The sequence below is a fragment of the Podarcis cretensis genome (assembly GCF_951804945.1).
Source record: "Podarcis cretensis genome assembly, chromosome: 13".
NCBI lineage: Eukaryota > Metazoa > Chordata > Lepidosauria > Squamata > Lacertidae > Podarcis > Podarcis cretensis.
Genome location: NC_137182.1, coordinates 27,326,122 through 27,341,304, shown reverse-complemented (window position 1 = coordinate 27,341,304; position 15,183 = coordinate 27,326,122). Strand labels below are relative to the sequence as shown.

The window sequence follows — 15,183 nt, the reverse complement described above, 5'->3', positions numbered from 1 at the left end:
AAGAAAAAAGAATATGGAAATAAAATAAAACAAATCATCACTACAATAACACTTAATTAATTAATTAAAATCCATCTTCATAAACATATTATTTGACTTCCTCAAATCTCTTCCATCTGAATTTCTTAGTAGTTATATGTAGCAGTTTCCAATATCATTATTTCATTGAACCACATCACAGTCAAATCATATTTCCTAACTTTTCTTATCGTACATTCTTCCTCCTTCTGTGCTCAGGGTAGGGCTGACAACAACCTTGTGAGGTAGATCAGGCCAGAGACCAACCTGGCCAATACTGCTCTTGAAGCATCAGGGCTAAGCAGAAATTTGAACCCAAGTCTCCCCTGTCAGAGTTTAGCGTGCTATCCACCACACAGCACTCTCCCCAACTTTCCCCTGGCAAGGCTCCTGTAGCTCTCATAGCAGCAGAAAAGGCAGCAGTTCAACAGGCAGACCCCATGTCCACAGATGATGTGCAACTTTTGGGAGCAAAAGCTGTGCATCGCACTGCATCTCCACGCAGGGGAAAGCAGCACCTGTTGAAATCCTGCCTGCCACACAACTATATGGCGGTCGCTCGAACCCCAAACAGCTGCAGTCCGAATACCTCCTGTTGCAAACTCCTAGTCCCTTTCCCCCACCTGTACCACCTTGCTCTATTTACAACCCAACCAAGCAGTGTTAACTGACTCCAAGCCCTCTCTGCTCCAAACATCTGAGATTAACCTTTCTGGAGCCTCCTACATTTCCAACCCCTTCACCGCATAGAAGAGCAATGGAAAGCCTTTTGCACCTACCTTTGGGGGTTGTTGGCATCATCACAGTTGTGGGTTCTTGTCGACCCCAAGACCACCAGTACTGAGCAGCAGTGAGGGGAGCCAGCCCTGCTAGCACCAGGACGATGCAGAGCCAACGCAAAGATGGGGCTGCCCTGAGAGCGCCCATTGCAACTCTGCAGTTCTATGATTCTGCGATTCTGTCTGTGTCCTTCCCAGCGCTTCCCAAACTCAGGCACACTCTCCTCTCTCTCCCCAGACCAACCTTTGGCACTTCTGATCCAAGCTCTTATCTGCTTAGGATGCCCGCCCACCAGGCGCTCTCTGCCAATCAGCTGGCATCTCACCCCACAGCACCGCTTGGTGCTGCTGAAGGCACCACACAGAGCAATCAGTGGCCACAGATACAAAGCCGTCTCCTTTTCTGGGGGAAAAGGCAGGCAAAACGTCAACATGGGAACGTCAGCTCTCTCTGCCTAGGCTTTGCGTCCACCAAATCAGTAACGGTTCTGAACACCAGTTGTTGGAAATAGCAGGAGAGTAGAGGGCTCTTGTGCTCAGTCGCTGCTCTTGAGTTTTAGTTATTTGATGCATTTATATCCCACCTCTCCACCCAGGGACTTAAGGTGGCCTACATGGTTCTCCCCCTCCTCATTTAATCCCTACAACAATCTGTAGAATCATAGAAGAATTGGAAGGGACCCTGTGGAGCTGAACGCCCTGCAAAGGAGGAATATGCAGCTGTCCCATGCAGGGATCAAACCTGCAAGCCTGGCATTACCAGCACCACGCTCTAACCAACTGAGCTATCCCGGCAGATGTCACACACAGGGGTCGATGTGCCTTTAAACACCAGTGCACCAGAAGCTGGAAAACATAGGGGAAAGCACACATTTCCTACTAGTCCACCAGTGCTTAAGGCTTTGTGGACATTTGTGTTAGATGAGTTCCACACATTGCATCAACTTTTGCCCACCAAGTGCCCTCCAGATGTACTGGACTACAACTCCCAGCAGCCCCACCCAGCAAAAGCTTATATTGCTGTATCCCAGCTTGATATTTTATGAAAATGTGGTGTATAGATATAAAATAAATAAGAGTCCACAACATCTGGAGGGGGCCAGGATGGTGAAGGCTGCATTGCATGATTGCTATTTTTTAAAAAAACCCTGAAATATCAATCATAGTTTGGCGAGCTGCTCTAAGTCGTGGGTTTAATAAAACATAGAATTAAAGGGGAGTCCTAACTGCTTCCCTGGTATCTGGGGAGGTAAAAAGGTAAAGGACCCCTGGACAGTTAAGTCCAGTCAAAGATGACTATGGGGTTGCGGTGCTCATCTCGCTTTCAGGCTAAAGGAGCCGGCGTTTGTCCACATACAGCTTTCCGGGTCATGTGGCCAGCATGACTAAACCGTTTCTGGCGCAATGGAACACCGTGACGGGAAACCAGAGCACACAGAAACATTGTTTACCTTCCCGCCACAGTGGTACCTATTTATCTAACTGCACTGGCATGCTTTCGAATGGCTAGGTTGGCAGGAGCTGGGACAGAGCAACAGGAGCTCACCCCAATGTGGGGATTCGAATCGCAGACCTTCTGATTGGCAAGCCCAAGAGGCTCAGTGGTTTAGACCACAACGCCCCCCGCATCCCTAGGAATCTGCCTTATAGACCAATAGTCCATCTAGCTCACTACTGTCTACAGTACATCAGGCTTTCTCAAACCTCACCACTAGTTCTGGGAGTTGTAGTCCAAAAACAATTGGAGTCCCAAGTTTGGGATACCTAGAGAGAAAGCTCTCCGGGGTTTCAGTCAAGGCAAGGGTCTTTTCCAACCCTACTTGGAGAACCAGAATGAACTGAGGACCTATTGCATGCAAACCATGTATGCTCCTTTCAGAGTGAAAATTCCAGTCCTCACTGTTCTTCATAAAGGGCTGCTTTAACAGAGAGAAGAGTCATTCACATTAAAGGGTCTGTTTGAGGCTTGGGGGGAATCATGATGTGGATTTCTGTCTCACAAAAGTTCAAGGATCAATGCAATATTTGGGGTTGGGGCAAGAGAAAAAGAAGTGGTGTGGAATGGTATCAGTGATGGATGAATAGAAGGTTAGAACTGGGAAGGGGGTGGCCATCCATCATGGATGCTTTAGCTGAGTTTCCTGCATCGCAGGGGGCTGGACTAGATATCCACTGGGGTCCCTTCCAACTCTACAATTCTACGGTTCTAATATTTAGTCCCCCAAAAGTTCATCTCCCTGCCCTTTGCCTCTGTCAATGAGCATGTTACCCTACAGACTAAACACCATCCCAGTGGGTGATAAAGTTTTGATGCAGTGAGGGTGCCTGTTTGGGTTTTTTGCAAACAGCTCAAGGCTGCCTGACAAACTCTTCTGCCTTCTGAGAGGAAGGGCAGAGGAACTGGGGAAGAGTTCACTCCAACAGCTGTTTATGGAAGAGCATATTTCCTTTGTGGAAGTTTCTTCAGTGTATCGCAACACTGGCAGAGGAAGAGGGGGCGGGGGGGGGAGTGCACTGCCTCCCGCCCCCAGGACGCCCACCTGCTCTCCACCTCTGCATGGCAAAAATATATCCCACCTCCCTCTTTCTCAAAAAACAAAATATTAAAAAGAGGAAAGAAAAACTAAAAATATCTGACACATTTATCATTCCAAAAATGCCCTAGCAAACATTATCTTGCTGCTGCCCACCTTCGTGAACATGGACTTCTGTTGATTCAGTTCAGAGACCACAACTATGTATTCCATATTTTTATGCTCCAGTAATACATGAACAATTTAAAATTTTAAAAGATGATGTTGTTAAGGTGCTACACTCAATATGCCAGCAAGTTTAGAAAACTCAGCAGTGGCCAGAGGATTGGAGAAGATCAGTCTACATCCCAATCCCAAAGAAGGGAAGTGCCAAAGAATGCTCCAACTACCGCACAATTGCACTCATTTCACACGCTAGCAATGTTATGCTTAAAATTCTACAAGGCAGGCTTAAGCAGTATGTGGACCAAGAACTCCCAGAAGTACAAGCTGGATTTCGAAGGGGCAGAGGAACTGGAGACCAAATTGCAAACATGCGCTGGATTATGGAGAACGCTAGAGAGTTCCAGAAAAACGTCTACTTCTGCTTCATTGATTATGCAAAAGCCTTTGACTGTGTCGACCACAGCAAACTATGGCAAGTTCTTAAAGAAATGGGAGAGCCTGATCACCTCATCTGTCTCCTGAAAAATCTCTATGTGGGACAAGAAGCTACAGTTAGAACTGGATATGGAACAAATGATTGGTTCAAAATTGGGAAAGGAGTATGACAAGGCTGTATATTGTCTCCCTGTTTATTTAACTTATATGCAGAATTCATCATGCGAAAGGCTGGGCTGGATGAATCCCTAGCCGGAATTAAGATTGCCGGAAGAAATATCAACAACCTCAGATATGCAGATGACACGACCTTGATGGCAGAAAGTGAGGAGGAATTAAAGAACCTTTTAATGAGGGTGAAAGAGGAGAAGGCAAAATATGGTCTGAAGCTCAACATTAAAAAAACTAAGATCATGGCCACTAGTCCCATCACCTCCTGGCAAACAGAAGGGGAAGAAATGGAGGCAGTGAGAGATTTTACTTTCTTGGGCTCCATGATCAATGCAGATGGTGACAGCAGTCACGAAATTAAAAGACACCTGCTTCTTGGGAGAAAAGTAATGACAAACCTAGACAGCGTCTTAAAAAGCAGAGACATCACCTTGCCGACAAAGGTCCCTATAGTTAAAGCTATGGTTTTCCCAGTAGTGATGCATGGAAATGAGAGCTGGACCATAAAGAAGGCTGATCGCCGAAGAATTGGTGCTTTTGAATTATGGTGCTGGAGGAGACTTTTGAGAGTCCCATGGACTGCAAGAAGATCAAACCTATCCATTCTTAAGGAAATCATCCCTGAGTGCTCACTGGAAGGACAGATCCTGAAGCTGAGGCTCCAATACTTTGGCCACCTCATGAGAAGAGAAGATTCCCTGAAAAAGACCCTGATGTTAGGAAAGATTGAGGGCACAAGGAGAAGGGGACGACAGAGAATGAGATGGCTGGATAGTGTTATCGAAGCTACGAACATGAGTTTGACCAAACTGTGGGAGGCAGTGGAAGACAGGAGTGCCTGGCGTGCTCTGGTCCATGGGGTCATGAAGAATCGCACACAACTAAACGACTAAACAACAATGTTTGATGGCAATCTCTTTTTTCTGTAAGGCATAATGCTGCTTCTTCATTTGTTAGCAGCTGAAAATAAATCCAGTGTTTTCTAGCATCTCTTTGAAACGTCTTAAGGAAGTCAAGGGAGGCATAATCCCAACATAGTGTTGCGATTGGGGTGGGGAAGGGGGTAGGCTGTATGCTTGAGTTCCTGGACCCAACCGGGATTCAACTGCGGAAATAGCCAGGCGTGGTATGAGTCATTAAGGTAACAAAGGAAGTGGCTCTGTGCTAGAGAACACATGGGTGGGCTCTTCTCCCTCAACTTTCTGGCAGTTAGAAAGACAAAAGGCCAGAGTGGAGGCGTGAGAGCTAGAGGCAGGAGGAAGCAAGCTGGGAAGCCAGAGAGGCAGAGCCATGCCTGATCTCTTCTTGAATCCAAGGCACAGCAAGCTTATGTCCCCCAGTGCAATGTGAAATCTGCCTAGCACCTACGACAGCCTCACCCCATTCTCGTCTGCTATCTCCCTCCTCCACTCCATTTTCAGAGTGTGGCAAAATGCAGACTTTGTGGCTTCAGCATCACGCCAGCTTTCTTTCTCCCTACCATCGCCCTCTGCTTAACATCCAGCCTGATGAAAAGTTCCACACCCACAGGCGTTTCATTAGGGATTTTAAAATGTCTTATGTTTCAGTGAAGGAAAGACAACAACAAGGAGAAGGAAGAGGCCAAGAGGCCAAAAGCATACAAAACAACCACAAGAGCGGTCAAGAAGCCCAAACAGGAGCTTTTTCCTGCAGAGAAAGAGATCCCTGCCAAGCTGACCAGAGGAGGGCTGAGGGCAGGGTAGTTCCTCTTCCTTTAATGCTCTAATGGACCAGTCTGCACTGCAGAAAATAACCTCAACAGTCGGGGGGGGGGGTCGTTGTCAGTGGCAGACTTGTTGTGCCTTGCAGTTTGCTGGTTGACCTGTGGTCTGTCACTATTAACTTATCCACACCTCTCTGTTTGCCCTGCCAGGGAAACCCAGGAGAAACCCAGCCTTTACTGCCGAATTAGAACAACTGGCCATCAGGTTTTTCCGCGGATTGCTTTGCTCATTCCGATTTAGTGCTAAAGAGCAGGTTTTCTGGGGGAAAGAGGCAAGGCAAAGGCAAAACCACCCAGATCTGTGCCTACAAAGTGTGGGCAAGCAGAAAACTGCTAAGATCTGCACCCACCCTGTGGAATGCACCCCCCCATCAAGGAAATAAATGACTATCTGACCTTTAGGAGACATCTGAAGGCAGCCCTGTATCGGGAAATTTTTAATGTCTGATGTTTTACAATTTTTTATATATGCTGTAAGCCGTCCAGAGTGGCTGGGGAAACCTAGCCAGATGGGTGGGGTATAAATAGAACAACAATACTACCAACAATAACAACTATTTTCAGCACAGGACAAGCGCAAGTGTGGAAAAGACCTGCATCTGAGCCTAATTCACCTTGCAGGGTTGTTCTGAGACTTAAAATGGCAAATGAAAACAAAACCTGCATGTCGCCTGGCCTGAGCATTTTCAAGAAAGTGCAAGATATCGATGTACAGTGGTACCTCAGGTTACAGACGCTTCAGGTTACAGACTCCGCTAACCCAGAAATATTACCTTGGGTTAAGAACTTTACCTCAGGATGAGAACACAAATCATGCGGCGGCAGTGGGAGGCCCCATTAGCTAAAGTGGTACCTCAGGTTAAGGACCTCCAGAATGAATTAAGTTCTTAACCACTATATTAAATTATATAACTTATCTGGGCAGTGTCCCCCATTTACAGCAGTTAAGGACATTTTAGTTTTGATCCATTAGTCCATTCTGTTTCAATTTTCCCTCTTCAATAGTTCCCCACCCCTGCCATTGATTCCCTCCCCATTCCCCCTCCCCCAGTTATCAAAAGGTGTTGCTAGACACGGTACATTTTGAAGTTAGCTAAGCCGGTCCGGGAGGTGGTGGTGCTGTGAGGCATTGTCAATGGGTATCACTCTCTCTGGGCAGGTAAAACAAGGCCTTTTTGGCAGGTGGAGCGTGTCACATCTTAGTGCTTCAGGGCTGAGGGATGCTCAAAGCATGGAAAATGGGGTGGGTGGGTGCTGACGTCTGTTGGCAAACCAGGCCCAAAAAGTTTTTGGCAGAAATTGATTTACAGCTGCCATTTCTTTTCACTTTCCCTCTCTGCTTTGGTGCCCTCAGGTGGACATCTGTGAAAATGCAGGAAACAGAAAAGCAGAAAGTGTGTTTCTCCAATACCCAGAGGGGTCTAGCTCAGCCCTGGGATATTCCCAGACCTCACCTTCTGCTCTGTCACTCCATAGCACCCCTGAAGTGTATTAACAAATAGCTTGTTTTGAAGGAGAGTTAGGAATCTTGGGGCTCATTTAGATATCGCCGCTTAGAATAAGTGCAATGCTTCACAGATTTCCAAAGCACGCTTACCTAAGTGAAACGGCCACAAATGCTGCTGGAGAGATGGTGGAGAAAACCTCAAACTGAATCTGACTAAACACAGACTAAAGCACATTTTAGGACCAATTTTGTGGAGATAACTGCCGCCATTGCACCTGTCGTTTGGAGCGGTTTCCATTTGTTACCTTCCGGCCTCCTGGAGAAGTCCTCCTCTGCCCACTGTGAGACTTTCCAAATAAAATTGCTTGCACCATGCCTTGATTTTACATTGAATGGAACACCAGTGGAGACACCATTCACATCTTCTTGTCCAACTTCTGTGGATATTTTTCCTCCATTTGTGAGGCCTGCAGATGTGGTCAGAATTCTTTAGAAGTATACAGCTGACCATCTGTGTGCACTTGACCCTTGTCCATTCTGGCTGGTTAAAGTAGCCAGAGAAGGTCTGGCCAACTGGACTGAAAATGACATTAACACTCCCTTGTGGGAGGGAGTGGTCCCTTTAAAGCATGTTGTTGCATCTGGTCATTTTATAATCTTCTGTGCTTGCACAAAGTGCTTGCTTGACTCAGCTCTGGGAATCTCTGGATGAAAACAATTATCTGGGACTCTTTTTTAGCATCGCTTCCTATCTGGTTGCAGGATTCAAAACCACCATGCCCCTGGTGCACAGATGTTAGCCCAGCCCGGCTGGCTTCCTTTTCATTTGGATGCCGTTTCTGAAGTTTGCAGTCAACCTGCTGCATTCTCGGCCTGCCAAAAGAATCTATTGTTAATTTTTCTCTAACACATTTCTATGTGTTAGGCTATTGCAATACATAATTTCTCTCTAATGCTGAGGGATGCGTTTCTGCCACAGTGCAAGAGGCACTGGAAGTCTTTTTGTCGTCCTACATGGTTCTATCTATGTATCTCAAGGAGACATACATAGTTCTCCCCCCTCCCCATTTTATCCTCACAACAACCCAGTGAAGTAGGCTAGGCTGAGAGTGAGTGATTGGCCCAAGGTTACCCATTGAGCTTCATGGGCAAGTGGGAATTTGAGCCCTGTTCTGCCAAGTCCGAGTGCAACCCGCTAACCACTACAGCACACTGACTCTTACATTTCATTATATTAGGAATAACTGAATGGAAACCTTTTAAGTAACACTGACTCTGGAATATGAATGGCTTACTGGACTGAGATGCTAATTTATGACTTTTAAGCTTTTGGACTGCATAACTCAGGCATCGGCAACGTGTGGCCCATGGGCTAGATCCGGCCCACAAAGTCCGTTTTACCGGCCCCCGAGCTGCCCCCGAACCAAGCCGCCCACTCAGCGACTTCCCCGCATGCTGTGCTAAACCTCTGCAGTGCAGTGCGGGGACTTGCCGACCGGCGCCGGAAATCGCGTCTGCACACACGCAGATATCAGAAATCGCTTCTGCAGGTGTGACTTTTGGCGTCTGGGAATGCACAGAAGCTATTTCCGGCACCGCAGACATGCACAGATGCGATTTCTGGTGTCGCGCTGCGTCGGTCCGGCGCACAGATGATCTCTACAGGAGTGATCCGACCCATGGCTGGTAAGTGTTTCCGACACCTGGCAAAACTCTTCATCTTGAAGGAAAAAAATGGGGAAATGAACATACCCTGAAACATTTCTCCGGTGAAAATAGAGACACCCTATTCCATCATTATCATTTTATTATTTATACCCCGCTCATCTGACTGGGTTGCCCCAGCCACTCTGGGTGGCTACCAACACATATAAAAACATATAAAAACACTAAACTTTTTTTTAAAAAAAACATTTCCCTACATAGGGCTGCTGTCTAAAGGTTGTACAGATACCTATTTTCTTGGCTTGGTGATCCCTTTACTCCATACTCTCCAACATTTCTCTGATGAAAATAGGGACGTCCTAAGGAAAAGCGTGTCCTGGGACGCAGGTGGCGCTGTGGGTTAAAGCCTCAGCGCCTAGGGCTTGCCGATCGAAAGGTCGGCGGTTCGAATCCCTGCGGCGGGGTGCGCTCCCGCTGCTCGGTCCCAGCGCCTGCCAACCTAGCAGTTCGAAAGCACCTCCGGGTGCAAGTAGATAAATAGGGACCGCTTACCAGCGGGAAGGTAAACGGCGTTTCCGTGTACGGCTCTGGCTTGCCAGAGCAGCGATGTCACGCTGGCCACGTGACCCGGAAGTGTCTCCAGACAGCGCTGGCCCCTGGCCTCTTGAGTGAGATGGGCGCACAACCCCAGAGTCTGTCAAGACTGGCCCGTACGGGCAGGAGTACCTTTACCTTTACCTTTAAGGAAAAGCGGGACATTCCGGGATCAAATCCAAAACCAAGATGGCTTCTGTAAATCTGGGACTGTCCCTGGAAAACAGGGACACTTGGAGGCTCTGAATTCATCAGGGACACCCTGATTAATTGCAGGAGATTGCTGAGCTAGTGGGGCCTGCTCACATCTGTACCCAAAATAAGGAGTAATCTTTAAAACCTCATGAGGGCGCCATTCACGAAGACTTGAAGGCTGGCCGTGTGTAAATACATGATACATGAAAAGCATGTTATCACACAGATACCAGGCGTGAGTTGTCTTCCCCGTTGTGCCTGCCAGTTGGATAGACTGCTGGCTTGAGGTCCCATATCAGATTTGGCTTGATCAAGCAAAGAAGAAAGGGAAATTACTGGAGAATATTTTGTCTTAATGGAAGGTCATAAGGAGGGTTGCCACAAGTTATTAAACTGAGGGGGGGAGGAATGTAAACTTGGCGGAGGGGGAAAAAGTTATTTTAAAGTGATTTTAATCTCTCCCCCTTCACAAAAAAAGCTTAAACAGTCTTTTAAGAAAAAGCAGGATGTAAAAGCTCAATTGCACAGTGAGTGTGGCTAAAGTTTTCCTTTCGGGTTGAAGCTGGTTTGAGGGAAAATGCACCAAATAGCAGTATTTTCTCATGAAACTACAGGGTTGTGGGCAACGCCATGTTCAAATGCCAGCTGCGGGAACTCACTGAACCAGAGGATACGGTAAGGTGTAAAGGTAAAGGTAAAGGTAAAGGTAAAGGTAAAGGGACCCCTGACCATTAGGTCCAGTTGTGGCCGACTCTGGGGTTGCGGTGCTCATCTCTCTTTATTGGCCGAGGGAGCCGGTGTACAGCTTCCAGGTCATGTGGCCAGCATGACTAAGCCGCTTCTGGCGAACCAGAGCAGCGCACGGAAACGCCATTTACCTTCCCCCCGGAGCGGTACCTATTTATCTATTTGCACTTTCACGTGCTTTCTAACTGCTAGGTGGGCAGGAGCTGAGACCGAGCAATGGGAGCTCACCCCGTCGTGGGGATTCGAACCGCCTACCTTCTGATCGGCAAGTCCTAGCCTCTGTGGTTTAGACCACAGCACCACCCGCGTCCCTCACGGTAAGGTGTACACAGCCTAAATAACTCTCTCTGGTTTCTTCCATATTCCAACTCTCATTTAGCAGCAAAGGCAGGCAAGGTGATAGATGGCAGGTTCTTTTCATAGGAGGCTGAAGTTGACATTATGCTTCTTTTGTCCCTAAAGAAGGTAAAGTAGAGGAGAGTCATTTGTGATGCAAATGTGCATTTTGGACAATGCAAGATATACATTTAGTTCACAAAGGAAAAGCCACTTTAAGCCTTCTGCAGGAAGACACTGTCAATTGCTGCACTTCAGCTTTGAACTCCAGGTTATCACTCTGTGATTCAACTGTCTTAAATTATCTGGTTCAACAAAACAGGGTGGATGGAAGGAAGGAAGGAAGGAAGGAAGGAAGGAAAGAAGGAAGGAAGGAAGGAAACTTTGACAGTGCCACTCTTATGTATGTTTGATCAGAGAGTAAACTCCTTTGAATATATTCTGAGTAAATATGCACGAGATCAGTCTGTTTAACATTATGATTATGCGTTTTTAACCTGTTATATACTCTTGATAAAAGTAGGCATGATATCATTTCCTAGTTGGATCAATTTAAGTTATGAAAGGCATATGCAAGCTTTGGTTATTATTTTTTAAAGTGTTTTTTAGCTTTTGAGAAATGACAGTAGACAACTCGAAGAAATAACAGTGGAACAAATAACTGTGTGGAACACTCACTGCACTTAGGAAAGTGTCAGTCAGCTGCACATATTCTAACAAGAGAAATTCTGAGAACAGACCCACAATGAGAGTGCCTAATTTGACTACAGAGGCAGGAAATCATGTGTTAAGCAGGTAAGCTTGGCATGTGTTGCTGTGTGGGTGGGTGTAACAACACACTGCTCTTGTTTATGAAACATATGAAAGGGAACAAAGAACTCTGTGTTGGACAGAAGAGTTCTGCTAAAGTCAGAAGCTCACATACACCTGTAGAAACCTACGGTGGTCTATAAATCAGGTCTCACCAGGTTTTTGTCCTGGAATTTATTTTCAAAGCCAGAACAAGTGAAGTAGTAACACAGAACAGCCTACTTTTGAGTCTTGAGCAGCATGCCTCTCCTTGATCATCACCAAGTGCCCACAACCAGTTTCTATACATCTGAAATTGCCACTAAGGTCACTTAGCTCAGAGACATAACTCTGGGGCAAATTTGAGCCCCAGGGAAGTACGTATGCTTTTTTATTTTTAAATGAAGTATTGTCAGTATGAGAGGGTTTATTTTAGCTTCTCTATATATCATCTAAAGTTCAAATCACACAAACATGTCTGAAGACCCCACAGGGTGGTGCAATTCAGGGTAGGGAAACAGTGGACTTGAAAAGAATTAATAGAATCATAGAGTTGGAAGGGATCACGTCTAATAATAATAATAATAATAATAATAATAATAATTGTTATTTATATCCCGCCCTCCCCAGCCGAAGCCGAGCTCAGGGCAGCTAACAACACTAAAACAGTGCAACATTATAAAAACATTATAAAAATTAATTAAAATCAAAATTGATGGCAACCATAAACTAAAGTTTTGTAAAGATTGCCAAAGGAGGGAGTCAGGCTGCGCCCTGACCAAAGGCCTGGTGGAACAGCTCTGTCTTGCAGGCCCTGCGGAAAGATGTCAAGTCCTGCAGGGCCCTTGTCTCTTGTGACAGAGCGTTCCACCAGGTTGGAGCCGCAGCCGAAAAAGCCCTGGCTCTAGTTGAGGCCAGCCTAACCTCTCTGTGGCCTGGGACCTTCAAGATGTTTTTATTTGAAGACCGTAAGTTCCTCTGTGGGGCATACCAGGAGAGGCGGTCCCATAGGTACGAGGGTCCTAGGCCGTATAGGGCTTTGAAGGTTAAAACCAGCACCTTAAACCTGATCCTGTACTCCACCGGGAGCCAGTGCAGCTGGTATAGCACCGGATGAATGTAAAGAGTCTCACTGCGGCATTCTGCACCCGCTGGAGTTTCTGGGTCAGTCTCAAGGGCAGCCCCACGTAGAGTGAGTTACAATAATCCAGTCTGGAGGTGACCGTCGTGTGGATCACAGTGGCTAGGTCAGGGCGAGAGAGGTAAGGAGCCAACTGCTTAGCTTGGCGGAGATGAAAAATGCCGCCTTTGTTATAGCTGCAATCTGCGCCTCCATGGAGAGGGAGGTATCGAAGATTACACCCAAACTCTTAACGGACGGTGCTGGCACTAATTGCACCCCCGCAAGAGATGGGAGTTGCCCCCTCAATCCCATATCGTCCCGTCCCAGCCAGAGGACCTCTGTCTTCGAAGGATTTAACTTCAACTGGCTCCCACGTAACCATCCAGCCACAGCTTCCAAGCATCTGATCAGTGTGTCTGGGGCCGAGTCAGGATGGCTATCCATCAACAGATAGAGTTGGGTGTCATCTGATGGCAGCCCAGCCCAAAACTCCGGACAAGCTGGGCGAGGGGGCGCATAAAGATGTTAAAAAACATCGGGGAGAGTATCGCACCCTGGGGCACTCCACACACCAAGGAGTGGCGGGATGACAATTCCCCCCCAAGCGCCACCCTCTGTCCCCGACCAGAGAGAAATGAGCGCAGCCATTGAAGGACTGTGCCCTGGATCCCCATGTCGGCAAGGTGGTGGTCCAGGAGTTCGTGATTGACCATGTCGAAGGCTGCTGACAGGTCTAGAAGAATCAGCAGCCCCGACCCGCCTCGATCCAGCTGCCTGCGGAGATCATCTGTTAGGGCGACCAGAGCCGTCTCGGTCCCATGACCAGCGTGGAAGCCGGACTGGAATGGATCCAGAGCCAATGTTTCATCCAGAAACCTACCAAGCTGTTCAGCAACCGCTCTCTCAATCACCTTACCCAGGAATGGAAGATTCGAAACCGAGCAGTAATTGGATAGATCTAAGGGATCTAATGATGTTTTCTTTAAAAGCGGGCGCACCACTGCCTCCTTCAGTTCCCTTGGGAATGTCCCGGTGCCAAGGGACAAATTGATGATATCCCCCAGGGGGACCCGCACCTCGTCTGGACACGCTCTAATCAGCCAGGACGGGCACGGGTCGAGAGGACAAGTGGTGGGCTTTCCAGCTCGGAGGAGTCTGTCCACATCGGCTGGGGATATCCGGTCAAAGTGGTCCAATACTGGACCCGAGGACAGTCGAGGGGCCTCCAGTTCCTTTATTGTATCCAAATTGGCAGGGAGGTCATGGCAGAGCAACAGGACCTTCTCCGCAAAAAAGCTCGCAAATGCCTCACAGCTGTGTGTCAAATTGTTATTTAAATTTGGCTGTCCTTCGAGGGACGTTAAAGACCGAATTATACTAAATAATTGCGCCGGGCGAGAGCTAGCAGATGCAATGGAGGCTGAGAAGTAGGACTTCTTAGCGGCCTTCACTGCCATCTCGTAGGTTTTCATAAAAACCCTATAAGATGTTCTTGAAGCCATACTCGCTCTAGCCGTCTGAGGTCCCGCTTCATTTTCCAGAGCTCCTCGGTAAACCAGGGAGCCCGGTTTCTGCGGGGTCGCAGAGGGCGCTTAGGTGCGATCTCATTGATGGCTGCCAGGAGCTGGGTATTCCAGCCCTCAACAAGCTCAGTCAGGGAGTCGCCAGGGGGAGAAAGGTCCCGCAAGGCTTGACGGAAGGCTTTGGTCTACTCCAAATCCCTCCAATGGAAGAATCTTTTACCCAACATGGGGCTCAAACCCACAAGCCTGAGATTAAGAATCTCACCCTCTACCAACTGAGCCATCCCTCAGTTGTTCCATTGCTACTTCTCACCTTTCTTTATTTTTGTCCTCCCAAGCTGAAAAAAACCCCATCAGGATGTAGCAGGGATAGGTAACCTGGGACCCTCCAGACATTATTGGACTCCAACTCCCATCATCCCCGACCATTGGCTTTGATGGCTGTTGCTGATGGGAGTTGGAGTCCAGCAACATCTGAGCAGCCACAGGCCCCTATCCTTGGGCTACAGTGGTTTGGAAATGTTTGTGTTTGCCCTAAATGGAAGGTACACACACACCACAAGTTTGCAGAATGAGGGAAAAGGTGGAAAGAGTGAATATCCTCTCTTCTCTGGAATTATCCAGTGGACAAACAAAAAGAAATGGTGCTCGCTTTAGTGTTTAAAGCAGTGTTTCCGAAACTTGGGTCTCCAGCTGCTTTTGGACTACAACTCCCATCATCCCTAGCTAGCAAGACCAGTGGTCAGGGCTGATGGGAACTGTAGTCTCAGAACAGCTGGAGACCCAAGTTTGGGAAATATGGTCTTCAGTGATTTACTGCACAGAGATGCATCTAGTGTCTTTGTTGTATAGTTTTTGCTGTACACTGAAGATGTACCTCTTTACCCAGATGTTCGACACTTAAGGTACAGTGGTACC

General features: G+C 47.4%; 1 protein-coding gene across 4 annotated transcripts in view; it reads right to left on the bottom strand.

The window, feature by feature from the left end:
• LOC307200263 (uncharacterized protein) overlaps positions 1–15,183 on the bottom strand; it is a 50,970-nt gene that overhangs the window by 32,571 nt on the left and 3,216 nt on the right. For 2 of the 4 annotated variants that reach the window (XM_079948693.1, XM_079948694.1), the window contains exon 1: positions 798–2,129. The exons of the other annotated variants lie outside the window; for them this stretch is intronic. In XM_079948693.1, the coding sequence (XP_079804819.1) occupies positions 798–945 (148 nt within the window). In that variant the 5' untranslated portion in view covers positions 946–2,129. Of the gene's footprint in view, positions 1–797; positions 2,130–15,183 lie in introns of those variants that run through there. 4 annotated transcript variants of the gene reach the window in all.